This window comes from Pogoniulus pusillus, chromosome 32 (genome assembly GCF_015220805.1).
Source record: "Pogoniulus pusillus isolate bPogPus1 chromosome 32, bPogPus1.pri, whole genome shotgun sequence".
Classification (NCBI taxonomy): domain Eukaryota; kingdom Metazoa; phylum Chordata; class Aves; order Piciformes; family Lybiidae; genus Pogoniulus; species Pogoniulus pusillus.
Window position 1 is genome coordinate 5,478,584 of NC_087295.1, and position 21,414 is coordinate 5,499,997.

General features: G+C 42.7%; 1 protein-coding gene across 10 annotated transcripts in view; it reads left to right on the top strand.

Annotated features, from left to right (window-relative positions):
- Positions 1 to 21,414, top strand: part of PDE1C (phosphodiesterase 1C) — a 347,029-nt gene that overhangs the window by 153,376 nt on the left and 172,239 nt on the right. The window contains exon 4 of one of the 10 annotated variants that reach the window (XM_064169711.1): positions 4,336 to 4,362. The exons of the other annotated variants lie outside the window; for them this stretch is intronic. Within the exon in view, the coding sequence (XP_064025781.1) occupies positions 4,336 to 4,362 (27 nt within the window). The remainder of the gene's footprint in view (positions 1 to 4,335; positions 4,363 to 21,414) is intronic. 10 annotated transcript variants of the gene reach the window in all.

Below are 21,414 nucleotides of genomic sequence, written 5' to 3' on the forward strand. Positions count from 1 at the left end.
CCTGGAAGAAGCTGATGAGCATTCAAGCATAGAGAGAAATTCTGTGTATTTCTTTATCTCAGTGGGAGTTCCCACACAGCTGTAGCTGGCTACAGCTTACTGGTGCTTAAGTACCTTCAAAAGTCTGTCCTGAGTTTATGCTGGGCTAGTATATTTTGTTATTCCTCTGACCACACAAAGGATTCATTTGCCCCTAAAAGATACTGAAATAGTAGATTCATCTGCCCTGTCAACTTCATCTCATTTGGGTGAAAAAAGGAAAGTGCTACTCACCACTTTGTTTAGTTTTGATTGTTACAAAAGACCTATTTTGGGTTTATTTTCATCAGACTTCAGCAGCCTTCTTCTACTAGGACTGACTCACTTCATACTACTCTTGTGCAGGTGTAATTGCATTAATTTCAGTGAAGTTATTTCTAGTTAACACTGGTAATATAAGGGCCTACCTAGTGTGACTCACCTGCTAATTCTCTTCAGCATGAAAAAGTCTACTTTGTTCTAATTTATTTTTTTTAATGTAAGCTAACATAGCCCTGTGAGTAATACACTGCACAGCAGGTAATGGGAGTTGAATGGATGTGGCAATTCTAGCATGGCACACGTGCAGCGTGAAGACAAACTGAGCTGACAGCAATAAACCTCCTGTGGCATGAGCACAGGATGGCCCACAGGTGTGGGGAGCTGTAACATCAGCTGTAACATCACCGGGGAGGTGGTGGAGTCGCCGTCCCTGGGGCTGTTCAAGGCAAGGTTGGACGTGGCACTTGGTGCCATGGTCTAGCCTTGAGCTCTGTGGTAAAGGGTTGGACTTGATGATCTGTGAGGTCTCTTCCAACCCTGATGATACTGTGATACTGTGTGATACTGTGATCATCCTGCTCTGGCAGGGGGACTGGACTAGATGATCCTTCCAGGTCCCTTCCAGCCCCTGACATTCTGCGATTCTGTAATGATTCTATGATCATCTCCTTCAGATTTCTCTATTCTTTGCCTCCTGGGACAGAGGGGTGGCTTGATTTTTGTTCAGAAAAGCACACATCACTTGAGCTTGGCAGGAAGATGTGTCTGTTTCCAGGTTTCACAGAATCACAGAAACATTCAGGTTGGAAAAGACGCTCAGGATCACCAAGTCCAACCAATATCCTTACTCTGCAAGGTGCACCCTGAATAGTATCCTCAGGCACCACATTCAGATGACTTTTAAACACATCCAGGGTTGGTGACTCAACCACCTCCCTGGGCAGCCCATTCCAATGCCTGACCACTATCACTGAGAAAAAATGTTTCCCGATGTCCAGTCTAAACCTACCCAGTCACAGCTTGAGGCCATTCCCTCTCGTTCTCTCACTATTTACCTATGAGAAGAGACCAGCATCAACCTCTTCACAGCATCCTTTCAGGTAGCTGTAAACAGTGATGAGGTCCCCTTCCAGCCTGCTCTTTGCAAACTACTCCCAGACATCTGCTAAAGGTAACTCAGTAGCGAGCTCATCTCTGCATAGACTCCTCCTGGGATATAAACCAGGATGGCTTGTGTCACATATTTTAAAAAATAAACAACTTAACACTCCCCCCACCCCCCCCAAATACCCCAAACAATCAAACTCAAGCAAACCCAAGTCCCCACCCTCTGCTTTCCTCTTGTTACTTCACACATGATTACTGATTGCAGCCATCTGCTGTCGTATTTAAAAGAGGCACTTTCCAACTTCCTTGTTTGGAATGATCTCACTTCATTTAAAGCAGGTGTAGGCAGTGTTTTGTAAGCATAAAGCAAGTAGGTGTTGACGTTGTGTTGGTGAAAGCAAGGTAAAGATGGAAGCAGAGTTGTGTTGTCAACACTAGCTTTGGATAACACTGGTAAGTAGCATTGTTAGACCTTGTTCTTGATGCGCTGAAAGTTCAGGTGTACAGGAATGTTTTTGGTGGGTATCAGAATCTGCTGGTGGAGCTCCTTTTAAAGCAAGGGCAGGCAGTAGTGACAATATTCTTAAATGAGTGTCTCCTTTAATTGTGTTCTCTTCAGCTGTAACGTGCAAGTTCAGAGCCTGTAAATGCAATCACTAACTTGGCACCTTCAAACTTTGACTCTAAGTGGACAGCAGGTGTGGAAACAATAAGCAACAATAATTTAAAAGCAAAAAAATGTGTATGTGTGTATGTATATATATAAACTCCTATGACTGTGCATTTTCCCCCAGTCCTGTGGTCCATGACAGCACACAGTTTTCCAGTGCAGTGAAAATATTCTTGAGTAAAAGGTGCATTAAAAGTGAAACTAAACCAAAAATTGATGTTATTGTTCAAATGCAAAGAGTCACCCTACGACTGGGTCACCTCTTAAAGTACACATGGAAATGTTAGGTAATTAGGAGTTAATGAATGGTATCTTTGCTCAAATGAGAAGCTTGATTGAAAGGGAAACACTTTGTAAAAGTGATATGGAAGTCATTAACCAATAAAGTGAAAAATGGTTATGGACTGCACCATAAGAAATAGTCAAGGGAAAATGTTAACTTATGACTAACTTTATTTGATGTTTAAAAAACCATACAAAGCAGAAATAAAAGTTGAAGCAAGTTTGGATTTTTTCTAAGGAATTAAGATAGTTTAATCACCCTGGTCTGTAATGGCCAATGGTGGGGGTTTGTTTTCAGCAGTTTTATTTTGACAAACAAATTTGGTCCCTTTCTGTATTTATCAGAGTATATGTAAACTTCTGAATCTAAACCCTTCAAAATGAAATTTCCTACTTTTTCATTCTTGTTAAATTAAAATGAGCATTTCTCTAAGGCTTGCTTATGTCCAGCTGGGTTTCTGCTTGTATGTGTTAGTATCCTGAGTACCAGTAAGTTAGAATCCTACTACTGCCATGAATGTTTGCCTTTTTTGCTCCTTTGCATCTGAACAAGTTTGAATAGGTAATTCCTCACACAGAGAAGTGTAAATGAAATATTTTTAAATCCTTTTAAAGTAAATATCTAGGATTATTGTGATTTTAACATGGTCAGAATACAGAAGGAGGTACAAACATGAGCACATTTTTTAAAGGTAATATAATATGAAGGATGCAATAGCCAGGATGCATTCTACAGGTTCCTTACTAAGTAGAAAATAGCACTACAATCCTTTTCACCCCCACCCCCATATTCCTTGTTATCTTTAAGAAAGAACACTCCTTGATTTGGATTTTCTGGGTCTGTCTTAGCCACAGTTTTCCATGTGCAGTAATAGCAAACTAAAAAGCAGAACTTGATGCTTAGAGCAGTACACCTGTTCTAAGGTTATTGCCTGGTCATTAAGAAGATGGGGAACATCTGTTAGTGTATGGCTAAAGAAAGGCCACTCAGTCTTGCACTCCTCATCACGGTGCACACTCAGACTTGTTCCATTGCTGCTTGTGAAGTTTGGAGATAGCTAGTTTTGCCTTAATGCATAAGAGCAGAGCTGAGCTCAGGTAAAACCAATGCCCTGTTTTGCCAGGCACTGTGCAAAGCTATTGGAAAAGGCTGTTCCATGATCAAGGGCTCCCAGACAGCATTCAGTGCTGATACACCTCTGAAGCTAACTGTATGGCCACATAGGTAACCATGCAGAGGGACTCAGGGTTATTGCCTTTCTCTGAGTATTGGCAGGTTGTGCCAGTGTCTACTGCAGAAGATGAAATCCACTGTGCTGAGAGGAGTAAGAGGTTTACAAAGCCTTTGCTGCAACTGATGTGGCATAAGGGTTGAGAGCTTATCTGCTCTTGCCATTGCTAGGTTTGAGCTCAGGTCAGATAAGTCCCAAGATATGTGCAGCAAAACAAATCACTGTGATGAGGTATCTGGCGTTTGGTGAAGTCAAGAGCTTGCTAAGAGCTAGACTTCCATTTTAGAACAAGGCTACTGTAAAACCTCGGGAGTCTTCCAGACTGACCACAGCCAATGTGCCTGGATGCATCACAGCACCACCACTTCATATTGGTGGGTTCCGCACAGAACAGACTATACTTAACCTGCTGGGTATGGAGCCATAAAAACTACTGCTAGTAAATAGAAGCAAATTTCTGTTATTAGGACTTCCAGTTAAGTCATTCAGAGTAGTTGTTCCCAGCTGCAGCAGCTCTATCCTGCAAGAAAAGGCAAGTTATCAGTCCAGACAAACACCTTTTTCTACTGAAGTTAGTGGCAGCCACTACTGATGTTAGCAGAAGCAAACAGTGATGTCAGGATTGGAGCAATCTCGTGCCAAAAATTACTTCACATAATTGCTTGTTATTTCTGACCTTCTCCTTTCCTCCTCCTCACCAGTGGAGCCTTCTTATCTCAGTTATATTTTGTTCTTTTCCTGCAGGAGAAAATACAAGAAAACATCACAGAGGTAAGAGTAAATCGCAGAGGACTGGAAGGTATTTGTGAGTTGTCTGTCTCTTTTTGTTAGAGGGTTTGAAGGAGGATTTTCCTGTCACCACATTGGTTTTGTTCCCAGGGAAATGCCATTCTACTGATTGTATCCCCCTTTGAAGGACCTTCTTGTACTGCTGCTGCTCCAAATCCCCTCTGACGTTAGTGGTAGTTCTCCCTGAGTAAGGACAGAAATACTTATCCTTGAAGGTCAGACTCTAATAAACGTCACTCTGTTCCTTCTGCTATATCTGCTGGTTCTAACTCCTTTTGCTTACTCATGCTGCAATAACAAAATGGATAGTGGGCTGGTAGTGTTGCTAATGATCTGTGCCTTTGCAGGAGACTGAAGGAAAATGGGGATCCTTTTGATTTACTGGCTCTATTATAGCTACCTGATCTAGTAATCTCATGGCCTTCTTGTAGGAGAGAGGCCCAGTGGGGGCCTTTGACAGATTCATTTTTCTTTCTTTGGAGCCCTTGTGCTTGGTTGCTTCAGAGAACTTGCTTTACAGCCCAAAGCCTTTTGGTGCTGTGCTGTCTCTCCCTCCTCTGCGTGTGGAGTATTAATTGGTGACTTAATCTCATGGCGTGCTGAGCATCTTTAGTTCATGTTGACTTTAACTGGATTTGAGACTCCTGCAGAGTGCTTCCTGAGGACTAAATCCTGCAGCTCTGCTCAATGTGCTCTTTAATGTTGTGTGATGATGAGAGAGCTGGCAGATAAGCCAATGTGATGATGAGATGGGGTAAGGCATCCACAGCCCCTACTCCTGTTTGGTATGGTGTTATGCTGAAGATGATCACTTCAATGCATCATTGGCAGGATGGGATGTATGTGTGCTTGTGTGTCACAGCCACGAGACACTGATTTGTGATGGCTTGAGTCATGGACAAGGTGGGTTTGAACTGTGGAAGTTTAATAGAGAATACTGATCTGGAGATTTCTATGCAGGTGGGCACTATGCAATGCAAGGCACAAGAACAGGGAGAGGATAAATATGCTCTTGATTGTTTTCCTGACTGTGGGGCTGACACCACTGTTGTGTTTGCAGCTCTACTTTTCTCCTAGTTTCTCCCAGTTGCTGCTGGCGGATCTGTTCTGGGGCTGAGAGGGTTTTCAGAACAACAGAATGTTAGGGGCTGGAAGAGACTTCAAAAGCTCATCCAGAACAGGGTCACCTATACCAAATCACACAGAAACACATCCAGGCAGGTCTTCAATGTCTCCAGAGAGGGAGAATCCACAACCTCCCTAGGCAGCCTGTTCCAGTGTTCCATCACCCTCACAGTACAAAAATGATCTCCTCCTGTTTCCATGGAACTTCTTATGCCTCAGCTTCCACCCATTGCCCTGTCATTGGGCATCGCTGAGCAGAGCCTGGCTGCAGCCTCTTGGTGCACACCTTTTACATAATTATAAACATGAATGAGGTCACCTCTTAGTCTCTTTCTCTCCAAACTAAATGATTTTCAGAATGAATGGTTGCTCTGTATGTGTGTCTCTCCTGCACTGTTGCCTGGTCTTATTCGAGTGTGTTTTTCTGTCTACATAACCATGGTATCAGAGAGGTTTGTGTTCAGCATCCCTTCTCTATGGCAGGCTTTCTGTTCTCCTCAGAAGGGAAGTCAAATATGTCAAAGGCTCCTATGCTTCCAGTTGTATAAATGACGTACAGGTAATTGAATCAGTCTGCTTGAACATGGTTAAATTTTGTACCCCATGAGGTTTTGAATTGTTGTTGAGTTTTTTCTTGCTGTTACCCTGTGCAGATGGGCTCCATGGCCCTCTCCTGTCTAGCAGTGGTTGTGAGCTCTGTGGAGACAGGCAGCTGCTCCCGGGAGCAGTGAAAGAGCAATGCTGCTCAGTGGGCACTGGTTGCTGGCTGCATAGCTCTGGGGTGGCTGTTGCCACTGGGAACCATGCTTTGCCAGCACCTGGGGCAAACTGGCTGGCTAGTAAGCTTTTGCCACCTGCTCTGTCATTAAGGTATGATGCTAAATGGGAAATTGCACATGCTGCCATCTGATGCAGGAGTGTAATGTTCTGCAAAAGGAGAGGGTAGGACAGCAGTTAATTTAAAGGCTTGTTTTAAGTAGCATCTCGTTGTGTTGGTAATTCCAACAATGAACATAAACTGATGACTTGGCTCAGGTCTCTACCTAAATTTCCCACATTCATCTGTTGTGGGGTTTTCTTTTTCCTTTGTTACTTCCCTCTCCCTCCCCCAAATGATCTTGGATGTTTCTACATGACTGGGCTCTGGAGGGTGACTGGCAGCTGTACTGAAACCATCTTTGGCTTGTTTCTACATCTTCTCTCTTTTATTTCTCTTTGGGGAGTGTTTTCATATAAGAATGCCCAGGTGATAGCAAACAGCACTTGGCTGTGTAGGAGAAACACTGCTGTGCTGTCCTCTGTATCGTGTAGTGTAAAGAAGCAGTTTCCACTGCATGCAGACCTGTTGGGAAGGAAGATGAGGTACGTGCAGGAAAACCTGAGAAGTTGGAGTAAAATCTGATCCAATCCAAAACTGTCATTGGAAATAACAGACACTGACTCTTGCATTGATCATTCTGTTAACTGAGTTGACTCAAATGCTTTTGTAACAATAATATATTGATAGGATTTTCCTCATAAAGTAGAAAGTTTCACAGCTGTCTAGACAACACTAATTTACTTAATCTCAAACTAGTAATTGTATCTGAACTGCTGAACTGTGACATAGATTAATCACAGCAATACCGGAGATGCATTTAATCAGAACTCAGGTCTTCTATCATTCTCTTGTCTAGGTCCTCCTGGATAAGTGGATAGTAAATACCTTATTAAACAGTGACTCGAGAGGTAGCCAGCAAGATAGAGAATTAGATGGGGAGACAAAGGTCTTGAACTTTCAGGTCCTGGGGTGGTTTTGCTTTTTTTTCTGGAGTACCTGAGATCTCAGTCATGCTTGATTTGACTGTTGAGACTCCCGATTATCCTGAAGACATCCAGCTGTGGGCTGCCCACGTTTTCCTGAGGGATACTCATCACCTTTAGTTCCCTGGGAGATTAAAAGGCAAACAAGCCTTTTAGGTAGCCCTTGGCAATCCCTTCCTAAATTAGGTTTGTCTGCTTTGATGACATTCAGCTAGTTCAGGCAGTTTTGTACTTCTAAGGATTCACTGAAGCCCTATTTATCACCTCAAAATTTGTCAGCTAAATAATGTATGTTAGCTTACATGGCACAAACTTCTCTCCATTACAATCCACAGCCATGAATTTTTGCTCCACTGGTAACACCCAGTTGTGTGTGTTGTTGGTTTAGTTTAGCTGCCTGTTGACTGATTCTAGAGTTTAATTTTCTGTTAGGATGAAAATGCTCTTTTCACAGCGAACTCATTTGAGATAAAAATCAAGTAGAAACTCCTGGTATTTTATCCATACACTGTGGATGGGTCCCCCCCCCCAGCTATCTGCTAGTGCTATACACAAGTTATAAAATAGACAAAGAAATGTAACCAAAGTGCCTTTGAAATATGGCAGTAACTCTGAAAGAAGACTCCTGACAGGCCCTGCAGAGTACTAAAATGATTTCCTTAAAAATATTGTGCTCTAATTAAAAGTAGTTGAGATCTGATGCAAACCACATGGCCTTCCCTCGTTGCCATGAGGGTTTTATTCTTCTACCTTGGGTGAGGTATGTGCAGACAGGAAATGCACAAGCAGAGATCTTTTCCATTCCTTCCCCACACTTTCCCAATTTTTCTCATTGATGTCTGTGCTTCTCAATTCCAGTTTGCTCCAGCATTTAGTTAATATACTCTGGGAGGGAAATGTGAATCGCAGAATCATAGAATCAACCAGGTTGGAAGAGACCTCCAAGATCATCCAGTCCAACCTATCACCCAGCCCTATCCAATCAACTAGACCATGGCACTAAGTGCCTCATCCAGTCTTTTCTTGAACACCTCCAGGGATGGTGCCTCCACCCATTTCCAATGGGAAATCACTCTCTCTGTGAAGAACTTCTTCCTAACATCCAGCCTATACCTACCCTGGCACAACTTGGGACTGTGTCCCCTTGTTCTATTGCTGGTTACCTGGGAGAAGAGGCCACCCCCCACCTTGCTACAATGCCCCTTCAGGTAGTTGTAGACAGTAATAAGATCACCCCTGAGCCTCCTCTTCTCCAGGCTAAACAGGCCCAGCTCCCTCAGCCTCTCCTCATAGGCTTTGTGCTCCAGGCCCCTCACCAGCTTTGTTGCCCTTCTCTGGACATGCTCCAGCACCTCAACATCCCTCGTTAATGAAGATAGACTGATACTAGACCTTGTTAAGTACTGGAATGAGCTGCCCAGGGAGGTGGCTGAGTCTGCATTTGAGTGTCTTTTGGATGTGGTGTTTAGGGATATGGTTTAAGGTGAATCTTGTAAGTAGAGTTATAGGTTGGGACATGGTGATCCTGAGGGGCTTTTCCAACCTGGATGCTTCTGTGATTAGACTTTCAAACCAAGATGACTTTGGGAAGTATAGCTGCTTTCTGTTTTAAAAAAACTCCTAGTGTCTGACAAGTTTTCTGGTTCAAATCTTGTGGAAAGGACAGAGTAGAAGTTGTCTTGTGCATTCTATTACTTTTCTAGGCTCTGTTATGAAAAGCCTCCTGGAAGAAAGTTGCTGGAGAATAGTGTTGTGTTGTTTGTTTTTTTTCTACTAGCTGTGCACCCAGGTGATTAACATTGTGCAAATAAGTGGTATAGTTGAGATGCACTGTAGCCTTATGGCATTCCAGCACTTCTGCTTCCATCAGTTGGAAGCAAACAAACCATTGCATGTGCCATGCTGAAAAGCTGCACAAAGAGCAAACCCAACCTCCCAATGCCTTCCTATGGAGTTAGTCTGGCCTCTTGCAGTGACATCCAGTGGTCTTCTCTCTGGCTGTTTTTAGCTGAATCCAAGTGGCTTGCTGTTGTTTTTTTCCTTCAAGATTTTGCAGTTTTCATTCCTTGCAGGCATGGAATTTAATTCTGCTTGTGAGTGCACATGTACCAGTAAGCATTCATTTCTGTTTTAGTTAATTAGAGATCCTTTACTGAAGCATGTTTGGAGAATTAGATTAGGATTTGGTGAGGGGGGTGTAACAGGGAATTTTCCTCCCATAATTTACACCTAATTTGTATAAGAAGGATAGTAAAACTTAATGAAGAATTCAGTTAATACCTGTATTATTGCCCCTTAGACATAATTTTCCTGTAAAATACTATTGATTTTACTTGTTATTTTTGTTTTGCCCTTGAGAAGTGAATTACATAGATTTGATGCATGCAACTCAATGAAACTTCCTTAGTGAAAATGACATTAACTTTGATGGTTGTGTTGGTAACATAAGAGGGAGGAACATAATATAGTTGATAGTCCTGCAGTCCCTCTACAGCTAATGAGGTTGTTCAGTTCCCAAGTCTGGATGCAAACAATTTGTGCTGCTAGAAAGGGGCCTTCTTTTGTTAGAGCTTAATATAACTGTCAGTAAAAGTAGAGGCCAGCCTATAAAGCTTCTCTGTTTATAGTTGTCTTATCTGCACTGCAATTTCTTGGAAATCTCTGTGTTTACAGAAGATTTACATAAACACCTGGGGGGGGAAAAAAAAGTCTGGTTTTATTTCCTGAAAATAAATGGCAACACAAATGTTAAGACATCTGTCTCCAGGCCTTCACTCCCCATTTCCCATTCCCTTGTTCTTCCTCATTCCTCTTTCCTACCTGTATGGGATAAATTTTCTTATCCACAGTGTAAGGAAGACAGGTGTTAGTCTTGAATCTCTCTATCCTACTGGTCTTCCACTAACACATACTACACACAGAAGCACAGGATCACCTGTCAAAAAGCTTTCTCAGCCTCAGAAAATAAGTTGAAAACTAAGATTTGGGATCCTGCTGCTGCTTACTTTCTTAGGCTCTATCACTTTTCCCTTCAGTTAAGCATCCAGATGTTAAGATAGCAAAAGTAGGAAGAAAAGAAAATATATGGATTTTTTTTTTCTTTGTGTGTGTAACAGTTAAATTGCATCTGGCCAAACCAATAATCTCAACAGCTGCTAATGAGCTGACCCCTCTGGAGCCGTGCTTCAGGTAGCACCCAGGTAGTCCATTCATTCTTCCCACTGAGCTTTTTTGCTATGCAATGTTCAGTATGCTGTGGGGTTACAAAAAGCTCTGAGATGCAGCATTTCCATGACTAATTCAGAACTCCTATGTCCTAGCTGCATCTCCAATTCAAGTTGAATTGATAATGAGTTGGTTTAATCCCTCTCTTTGATTCAGCGGTCAGACTAAAGGACAACGTTTTTGGGAAGGAGGAGAGAGGGATAAAGAAAAAAAAATGTTAGTGACTGAGGTTATTTTGACAGTTAATGTTGGAGTGAGCTTTTACGTGGGAAGATCCTCTGGGGGCAGGCAGTATAATTGAAGTCATGTGTAAGCATCCAGCCTTTAGGAAGCTCTCCCTTCCTGAATGCGTGCCTCCTGTGCAAAGTATGAAGAAGGAATCCTAAAGCATTTTGTTAAAGCTCTACCAAATGCAGGGAATGAGGCTTCCTTGCTAAAATAATTTGCTCTTGGAGAGATCATCTAGCTCCTGGCAGCGTGAGTTTTTCCTCAAGAGAAATTTCTTTTAATGTGGATTTCACTGGAGCCACTAACAAGTCTTATAAAATCTGGGAAAGCCATAAACCCTTTTTCCTTATTGCTACATCAGAGAGTCTCTCTGATTTCTGCCAATTAAGCTTTGTGTTTGCTTTAGCACATTCTCAAAAGACTATCCAAGTATTAGGAATAATTTCCACCACTCCCACCCCCAACAAATGCATTTTGTCCTGCCTGTTTCTAGATGATAACTTGAGAATGACATTTAATTAGCTGACAGGTGAAGAAGTTCTCCAGATCTTTATGCCATAGCAGTGTGGACACTGCAGTCTCTATGGGCCAAAGGATTTATCACACATTAAAATGAAAACATCTATGAGAGTGTCCTGTGAAAACGTTGGCAGATCCATGCTGAGTGCTGTGCCATCTCCACAGGCACAGGGGAGCATGGCTAGTAATGTATTTTGACAGGCTAGCCTCCAAGCTTCCAGCATCAAACATGGAAAATAAGCCTTAAGTACGAGCAAAGGACTTGGCCTGCCTCTGTGTGTGTATTAGTGTAAAAAAGGAACTGCACATTAATGTACTTAATACAGGTTTTGATGAGCACCACCACAGAGAAGATTAAGAAGCAATTTACTGTAGTTTTTGGCTAATGTTTCCTGATCTTTCAGTCCCATTCATCTGCTGATGAATTGGAAGGGATGCAGACTCCACCACAAGAGTTTCATGTTGTCTTTTCCATGATTTGAATTCATGTTATGCCAGAGTGGGTGGTGATGTGAGACCCTTACCGTGTAGAAGAATACTCGTTCTGTTGGGGGAGGAAATTGTCCAGTAGAAACATCAAGTTCACAGAACTTTAGAGGCTGGAAGGGACCTCCAGAGGTTTTTAGGTCCCTTCCCACCCCCCCAAGAAGGATCCCCTATGGTAGTTTGCACAGGAATGCATCCATGGAGGTTTTGAAAGTGTCCAGAGAAGGAGACTCCATGACCTGTCTGGGTAGCCCATTCTGGTGCTTTGTCACCCTCACTGTAAAGAAGTTTCTCCTTATGTTGAGGTGAAAGCATTTGATACTTAACTGCACATACTATGCTTCATAAGGGCTTCATAAATCATCTGAGGTATTTAGATTGTTCATTAGTTGCTTGACCCTACTCAGAGGTACTAATGTGCCTGACTGTGAGGATCTATAAGCAGGAACATGCAAAATAGGGGCATTAGATGCATTCAGCTTAATAAAACCAATCCCAAGCTCTCAAGGGTGCACTTTGGCACAATCATTTCCAAAGATATCTTGTGGGTCTTCTGTGTTGTATTGGTTTTAAGGTTTTTATCTCAGCCAAGTTTTGGGGGCAATTGTAGTAGAGAAGTTTTGTTTTCACACAAGATGTAGTGGCCAGATTTTGGACACCTGGGCCTCAAGTATTTGGTCAGAAAACTTCATTTTAAATTGGTGCTTTTATCAGTACAGCTGCTCATTCTTAATCTTCATTGTGATTCATAGAGTGCTTAAACCCCCTTCACCTAGCTACAACCTTACCTGCAGAGAGGAGAAATAACAATTGTCTGAACATAATAGAAGTGCTATTGTTAAGTAATGATTTCTTTCTGAGGTTGTTACTCTCAACCTGCACAAGTATCTTATTTCTGTGCTCCTGTGCAACACATTCAGATTTGGTGGCGCATGTAATTAAGGTTCCTAGCTTTGGAACCTTTCTCAACTACTATTTACTAGTTTTAGCTCATGTTTAATTATTGTCTTGATTAGGACCAGATATTTTTAAAAGGAGGGGAAAATATGTTTCTGTTCTCTTAATCCCTGGAGACATTCAAGATCAGGCTTGATGTGGCACTGGGCAGCCTGATCTAGTTGGACGTGTCCCTGCTCACTGCAGAGGGGGTTGGATAAGATGACCTTTGAGGGTCCTTTCCAACCTGGTGCAGTCTGTGAAGCTGAAGTTTGTTGTCAAAAACAATGCATCCTGTAGTGCAGAAAGTGCTTTGGGCTGGCTGGTCGTAAGGCAATTATTAGATGCTATTAGTTTATTGGTCCTAGTCTTATGGTCCTAGTTAGAGGTGCTGTGGGGTTCCTTCCTACTCCACCACCTCCCCAGCATCCCTTAACATATAGGTAAAGCCACACAGAGTGTTGGCAAGGCCATGGGTTGTTTGGGGCTGCTCTGGCACTTTCTGCAGCAGCCTCTCCAAATGTGTCTGCCATCAAGCATCTTCCCTCCAGTCTTGATGTTTCAGCCCCTCTTTGTACCCCCGGAGCACAGCCTTTGCTTACAGAGACTTTTCAGTCCCTTCTCTGTCTCTTCTGAGCCATTGCCACCCACCTTTTTGTGGCCAGTCTTGCTCCTGGCATCCTAGGGGTGTGTAGACCATCATTTCATTGGGTTGCTTTGCAGAGTCTGGGACATTTTGTGAGAGGTTTTGGCCATAAAGAAAGAGTAATATTTTTTTTTTCCAAGGGAGAGATGCTGGCAACGTTTCAAATGAACCAGTTCTGTATATAGATTTCATTCATTCTCATTTCCTTGTCTGCTTAAAGATGACTTTAAATTCTAGGGTTTTTGGTGGTGTGGGGTTTGTTTGCTTGTTTTTTTTTTCTCCTGTTCCTATTAAAACAGATACTACTGTAGCTGAGCTCCCACATGAGCTGGCAATTCAACTGTTGGAGGGGTTTTTTGGAGCTACTTCATAACATTTCAACAAATTCCAGCAGTGCTTAGTGATTACTAAGGGCTTAAGGATTCATAGAACGGTTTGGGTTGGAAGGGACTTTTAAAGGTCATCTTGTCCAACCCCACTAGAGTGAAGAGGGACACCTTCAGCTAGATCAGGTTGCACTTCTTGTTGAGTTCTGTGTTGTAGTCATGAGAGAGTTACTTACCCACTCCCCACCACAGGAGCTGGCAGTTATGTCTGGCAGTTTATCTAGCCAACGTGGTGGTTTTCAGTCTAGTGGAAATATGCTCTGTAGATCCATGCTCCAAAACAGTGATAGTCTTGTAATTTACATCTCATGGGTTTGTGAAATAAGTTATTGACATCAGAGCATCTGGTTAAGCCTCTCCAAAATGAAACAATGTGTGGATTCTCATGAGAACTCTCAAGGAATGAGCTGGCACAGAGGCTAAGCAACTGTCCAGCTGCTGCTGAAGTGTGCTCATTTAGGTCATGGTTACAGCATATCAGGGAAACAGAAATTTGGGCTATGAGTGCTAATTGTGTTGGATATGGGTAAGTAAGTGAATTTGATCTCCTAGGCAGTCAGTGCAACAGCTTTTGTCAGGAGTAGATTTGGTTAGAAAAGCAAACCAAGGCTGTTGTAAAACAAAAAAAGCACAGCAATCATCTTGTTGCTGCTCTTTCTCCAGACTGGCTGAGCTGTAGTGGTGGTGGCACTTTGGCTTTCTTACAGAGTGCAGTGGTGACTTTTATTTTCTTTCTCCTTCCATGGCAGGACTGTTAATGTTTTCAGATTGTGATGACAAACACTCCTTCTGGGAGTTACTGCACTAATAAACAATGGCAACAACAGCTTGCTCTATTTCATGTTATAGCTTCAAGTTTAATGACTCATGAGGCACGAAGAACTTGAACGCCGATCTGTTTATTGATGGAGCTTAAAGACACCAAGGACTGAAGTGACAGGAGGTGTCATTAATCAGCAACCATGTGCGTTTTGATGGCTGTTTTAAAGAAAACTGTGAAAGCTGGACCATATTAATTCATCTCCACTCCTGTCTGGCTAAGGTGAGGGACTGGGAGGCTGATGAGCCTCGCAGCTTCCAGAAGTTAAAGCTATTCCCGCAGCCTGAAGGACTTTGCCCTTGGCACACAAAAGGAGGGCAGGGTTGGAGATGATCCAGTGTCAGGGTCTGGAAGGATTGCCACAGCTGTCCCATGCTGCACATCTGGAAGCAGTGAATACTGTTGTGGAGATGTCACATCCTGTTTTACCTGAGAGAGGACGGGAAAAGGGATTGATGCAGGTTCAGTGATTCACTTGGGTTGAGTTATGGAGACTTACCCCATAGGTCCTTACCAAAAGAACTTGAATTGTTAACTGCCTACACATATGTGTGTGTGTGCCTGCAAGAAAAGGGGGAGAGAGAAGGATCAGGTGAAGATCTGCATCACCACCAAGGGTTCCAGCAACACCTTGCCTGGTCCATCCCTTGGGCCTTCAGTGGTGGGTGTGTGCCTGCCAGTGTGTTCAAGTCCCTTTTACTCCTTGCCAAAAAGGGGTGCTGCTTAGCAACGTAACCCCTGATTTTCAAGGGCAGTGCTGTGAGGTGGTGCCTACTTAGGGAGGAGGGCAGCAGTAACTCTTTCTATCAGTTGAATGTGGGGCAGTGAGACCCTGTATTTTGTTGCTCTTTGCACAATGTGCAGCAAGCTTCCTTGTCTCGGTGGAACAAATGCAGTCTTTGTAAGGGGGCAAGGTCATTCATCCTCCAGTGCATTCCACATCCTCTTGACCTGGTATATTTTGTTCTTGGTCTTAACCACCAAGCATATGTTTGTCTTAACTGCAAGGCTGCTGCCTCCCACGATGTTTGAGACATCAGCTGATGCAGATTACAGTCTGACAGGAGATAGTAGGATGCATGGAATAAATGTCCTGTTCTTAAAGATGTGAAGTAGCTGAAGGCCCCAAGAGTTTGCAGCAGAGCATTCATTGAAGAAAAATCTAAATACCTGAAGGTTTTGAGTCTCTTGGGATCAAATATGTAGATGTTCAGTGATGGCAGAAGCAGCCTCTCCTAAACCCCCTGGGACTGTCCAAATGACCATTGCCAATGCATGTGATTTAGTTGAATTTCTTTTCACCCCAGGCTGGATGGACACTGCGAGAACAATGCCTCAGTGATTCTGAACCCTGTGGGCAGGCTGATGCCATGCTTTTTGTCAGTGTCCTTGAGAGGCCAGTGGCAATGAATATCAACTCCCCCCTTTCTTTTTTTATCTCTAGAAAGCAATGTTCAGCCTTTACTTATCAACACAGCCTTGCTCTGTGTCTCATCTGAATTCCAAACTGAAACATTTCAGAAGGCAAATATCATTAAAGCTGGATTTGGCTCATCATCACATGTCCAGTAACCTGCACTTGGGAGGCATTTAAAAGAAGAGATGTAAAGAGATTTCTGAATAGCATCTTTATTAGTCTTTAATGTTCAGTTAATACTGACACATTAATAAGTGTTGCACACTTAGGCTCAGAGACAGAGCTCCTCTCTCAGGTAGTTTGAGGCTAGTTCAGGACTGTTAAAAAGATGACAGAAGGTTATACAGTATCTTGCTGATGTTCAGAGCCTACAGGGAACTTGCCACATCGATACCAGAAGCACTTTCCTCTGCCATAGGCAGCTGAAAGGTTGTGAATTGTTCTGGTTAATCTAGTGGTGGAATTATGAATGGCTTTGAGAAGCCTTGCAAACTCTCTACAGACATGCACATAGAGGAGTTGTGGCTGAAAAAGGTGCAGGTGGTAAAAAAGAGGAGAAATTTCTTCAGTCTCTTCATCTGAAATGAGATGTTAGAAGTTGAGAGAAGCAGAAGCAAGAATGACTTAAGTTAAACCATATTATAGAATCACTGAATTTCTGGGGCTGGAAGGGACCTCAAGGGTCATCCAGCTTCAGCACCCCTGCCGTGGGCATGGACACCTCACATTACATGAGGTTCCTCAGAGCCTCATCCAGCTTGGCCTTAAAAACTTCCAGGAACAGGGCTTTCACCACCTCCCTGAGCAACCTGTTCCAGTGTCTTATTTCTAACATCCAATCTGAATCTACCCATTTCTAGTTCTGCTGCATTCTCCTTAGTCCTGTCACTACTCAGTACCCTAAAATGTCCCTTGGCAGCTTTTTTGTAGGCCCCCTTCAGATACTGGAAGGCCACAGTATGGTTTCTTTGGAGCCTTCTCTTCTCCATACTGAACAGCCCCAACTCTGTCTCCATAAGAGAGGAGCTCCATCCCTCTGATCATTCTTGTGGCCCTTCTCTGGACACACTCCAGCAGGTCCACATCCTTCTTGTAAGAGTGGCTCCAGAACTGAACACAGTACTCTTGGTAGGGTCTCACCAGAGCAGAATAGAAGGGGAGAATCACCCTCAACCTGCTGGCCACACCAGAGAGAAATGGCTCTCTGGGCTGCAAGTGCACACTTGGGGCTCATGTTGAGCTTCTTGTTCACCAGTACCCCCAGGTCCCTCTCCTCAGGGTTGCTCTCCAGCCAGTCACTGCCCAGCATGTGTCAGTGCTTGGCATTAAACTATCATACCCTCTAGTATAACACTTCAGTAGGGCTGCAATTAACATCTGGATTGCCATATACCAAGAGTGGATGAGGCACTTGGAGAATCAACTGGTCAAGTTCTGTATGGTAATGAAAATGGGGAAAACAGAGTAAGCAAAGACATGACTTTTCCTTGATGCAGACTTTGTAATGGGGAAAACAGGGTAAGCAAAGACATATACCTGCCCCTTCTCTCCTTTGTTAGAGCAGATTTGTATCAAAGGAACACAGAAGAACATCAAATGATTCAGTGCAACTGCACTGTTAGGCTTCACTCTTCTGTAAGGAAGATGCCTAACCAACATTTGGAAGAAGGCTGCATTTGAGCAGCTGTATCTACATCGTAGAGATTCTAATCCATCTTTTTCAATTCAGCAGTGTTTCCTTGTGCCAGCAGCATTTCTCTTGAATGAATAGAGGTTACGAGTGTCACTCAGAAATTGAGTTGGAGCCCAGCATGCTGAAAAGTAGAAAGCAGCTTATTTGATCAGAAAAATAGGTATCACAGTTATTAGGTGTTAGCTGCCTGTCAAATCTGAAGAGGGATTGGTAAGTCTGGAAGCATGACTTCCAGCTCTAGCAGTTAAAGTCTGACAGGTGTGCTCTCAAATGGAGGGTATCATTTGCTATTACAGAGACATTCTATGTTGTTTCACAAGGCTGTGTGGCCTCTGACATGGGGTCTTCCATGCATCTTGTGTGCCAGCTCACTGCAGGTGCTTTGGGCACTTCAGATATGTTTAGGTGAGCACTTGCCACCTTTATCATTGTGTGAATTCAGGCTGAAATGGAGTTGTAATCTTGCTTTGCTGAACAAATAGAGATACCTTGCATCAGTATCAGGACAAAGGTATTATTTAGCTGTTCTCCTTGTACTACATTATCAAAATCATGCATAATATTGGAAAAGTATTAATAGTAGAAAATGTCATCTGTGTCATATTTGTAGGCAAAGAAGGGAAGGAAGGAATGAGTGGGCAGTACTGGGAAAGCATGGGAGGTTTAGAGCTGTGCTGCATGATATGAAAGCCAATCCTGGTTGCAGTCAAGGCTGCCAAGTGGTTTATAGGAAATCCATTTGATGACCTAAGGCATATCACACAAGCTGTACCAAGCTATGGTGCCTAGTCTAGATGAGAAAAAGAAGTGTTTAATGCACCATATGCCTTACCTTTGTGAATTCAATGCAAGAAGAAGCACGATTCTCTTGGCTGGCTAACACATGGAGACTGAATGTGCTCTGTGTATTCCAGTGGTTTAAAAGTTTTTATCTAGTAAGTGTATTTTCATTCTATTACTTGAAAAATATTTTTTTCTTAAGTTATGTATAGCATTAGTGTCTTTTTTCAAGCTGTGTTGGATGTCGATTCCAAGCTAGTGTGAGGAGATATTGGCAAGAAACTTCCATCTCCAGGCAATTATAAGGTATATGCCTAAAAGGTATGTTTTAGGCAGTTATAATGACCACTGCTGCCCCTTAAAGTGGCAGACTAGCCAGGCAAAGATGTGACTGTTGACTAAACACTATTCAGCTAGGACTGATTAATTTTTTGAGGCATTGTTTTTGAAGCAGAGTGTTTAGGAGAAGACCTGTACAGTAGATCATAGCTCAGGTCTAAGTGCAGCTCTCTGACTGTACCAACGTTCAGAGATCACGCAGCAGATTCCTTGCACACCAAGTGTGTGCATGGTGAGAAATCTTCTGGGAGATCATCATCTGGAAAACATTTTCATTTCACATTTACAGTCATTAGGGAAGCTGATGGTTGTCACTGAAGATGGCATAAAGCTGCTTTGCCTCTTGCCCTTCAAATAAGTTGTCTTCCTTCAGACTGACTGTTTCTAAGGCATGCTAGAGCATGCTTTGTAGACAGCACACAGCCTCTTCTGTAGTGTGTGGGTGTGGTTCGGTGACTATTCAAGACTGATTAAAGTCATCCTTGGGGAGAAGTGGAAGAAACCCATACAACAATTGTATCCTATGAAGCATTTTTCCTTTGCCTCTGCACTACTTGCTCTTGCATGGGACTGCAGCACCTCATTCTGTCACTTATTGAGAACGGCAGTGACGCATTATTTTTTGCAGTACAGAGAGATAAAGTAATCTCATTGTGGTGAGTTAACTTGAATTGTCACTTCACATTGCCATTCCTGAGACATTTGTTCAGTGTCTGATTACTGCCTGGGTCTTATCAACACTTCCTAAGCTGCACTGTTTGGGAACCTTAGGCATGAAACTTTGCCAGGATGGCTGAACAGTTCCAGCAATAATTTTTCTTACCTGCTTTTAGACTTAATATATGCCACAGGCCACATGGAGGGTCTTAAAAGGATTCAGTGGTGTGATGCCATTATCCTATCTGAAGAATACAGCTGTAATGAAATGGGAAAAACAACCTAGGCAACTGCATAGACTATCAAATTAAGTGACCATATAGGTTCTCAAAGGATTAAACAGCTCCTCAAGTTAAACTTGCAGTGTATCCTGGATGGAAATCCATACTTATTTTATAACTTGTGCTGTTTCTGTTTTTCAAATAGTAATGTCAACATACAGTGTAAATCACTGCAGAGAATAATCAGCTGCAGACCTTGCAGAAGGGAAGTTATGTTTGCCCTTTCTGCAAAAAAAATACACTTAAAAGGAAGTACTTGCAGTTCAGGTAACATGACCTTGCTTAGAAGTCCTGTTTCTCCTTTGCTTTGTTTGATGTGTTTAAGGTTCCATTCTGCCAGTTTGTTAATTTGGGGATAATCACAGAAACCTTGATCTTGGAAAGGACCCCTGGAATCACCAAGTCCAACTGATATCCCTACTCTACAAGGGTCACTCTAAGCCATATCCCAAGCACTAAATCCAAATGACCTTTAAACGCATCCAGAGTTGGAGACCTGGGCAGCCCATTCCAGTGCCTGGCCACTCTTTCTGTGGGGAAAAAAAATTCCAGATGTCCAGCCTAAACCTACCTAGTCACAGCTTCAGGCCATTCCCTCTTGTTCTATCACTAATTACCTGATAAGAGACCAGCACCACCCTCTCCACTGCATCCTTTCAGGTAGCTGTAGACAGTGATGAGGTCTCCCCTAAGCCTCCTCCTTTTCAAACTAACCCTCCCTAGCTCCTTCAGTCAGTCCTCCGTAAGATTTATTCTCCAGGGCCTTGAATGTTGAGCAGCAGCAGGCTTGCAGATCTGTGGGAGCCATTTCAGATGACTTGAGGTTTAAGTGCTAATTCAGAGTATATCTGAACATTACTTAATGTATTGAATACGATAGGTCAGTATTTACCATTCATTTTTATTTATGTTTAGTAATTAAAATGAATTGATATTTACCTGTATTACAAAAAAAGTGCCCTGTAAAAACTTCCAATACAGTAAAATGTCATGAAAATCAGTCTGCAGGATGTTTTCCACTTGCCTGTTACATTTAACCTAATGTTATGTAACAGGAATAAATGATAAGGGAATTATTTTGTTGTTTGGCACTCCTCGGATTATGAAACAATGTTTACTTCACTGAAAACATTGAACATGTTCCAGAGAGGAGTAAAACTTTTGAGAAGTGTTATTTTTGGAAAGAAAGAACAGATTTCCTTCATATTTATTGAAGGGTTATTTAAAATGTTAGGGGTCATCACTGAAACTTCACAGGTGGCTTTGAAGACTTTTTACATCCTGCCCCCCTTCCCTGTGGAAGTGCAGAAGGACCAGAAGGACTCCTCCTGCACTCAGCTGGTTCAAAGTTACATCTTGTATCTTGAAAAGCACAACATGCTCTGTTCCAGCCTTTGCAATGGCATGCAGAATGCACTCTTCTCTCACCCTACAGTCTACAACTACCTGAAGGGATGTTGTGGAGAGGCTGCTGCTAGTCTCTTTTCACTGGTAATTGGTGACAGAAACAAGGAGAATGGCCTCAAGCTGAGGCTTAGTAGATTTAGATTGCATGTTAGGAAAAAGTTTTTCACAAGGAGTGGTCAGGCACTGAAATGAGCTGCCCAGGAAGGCAGCAGAGTCACCCACCCTGGATGTGTTTAAGGATGGTTTGGATGTGGCGTTTAGGAATATGGTTTAAGGTGAATCTTGT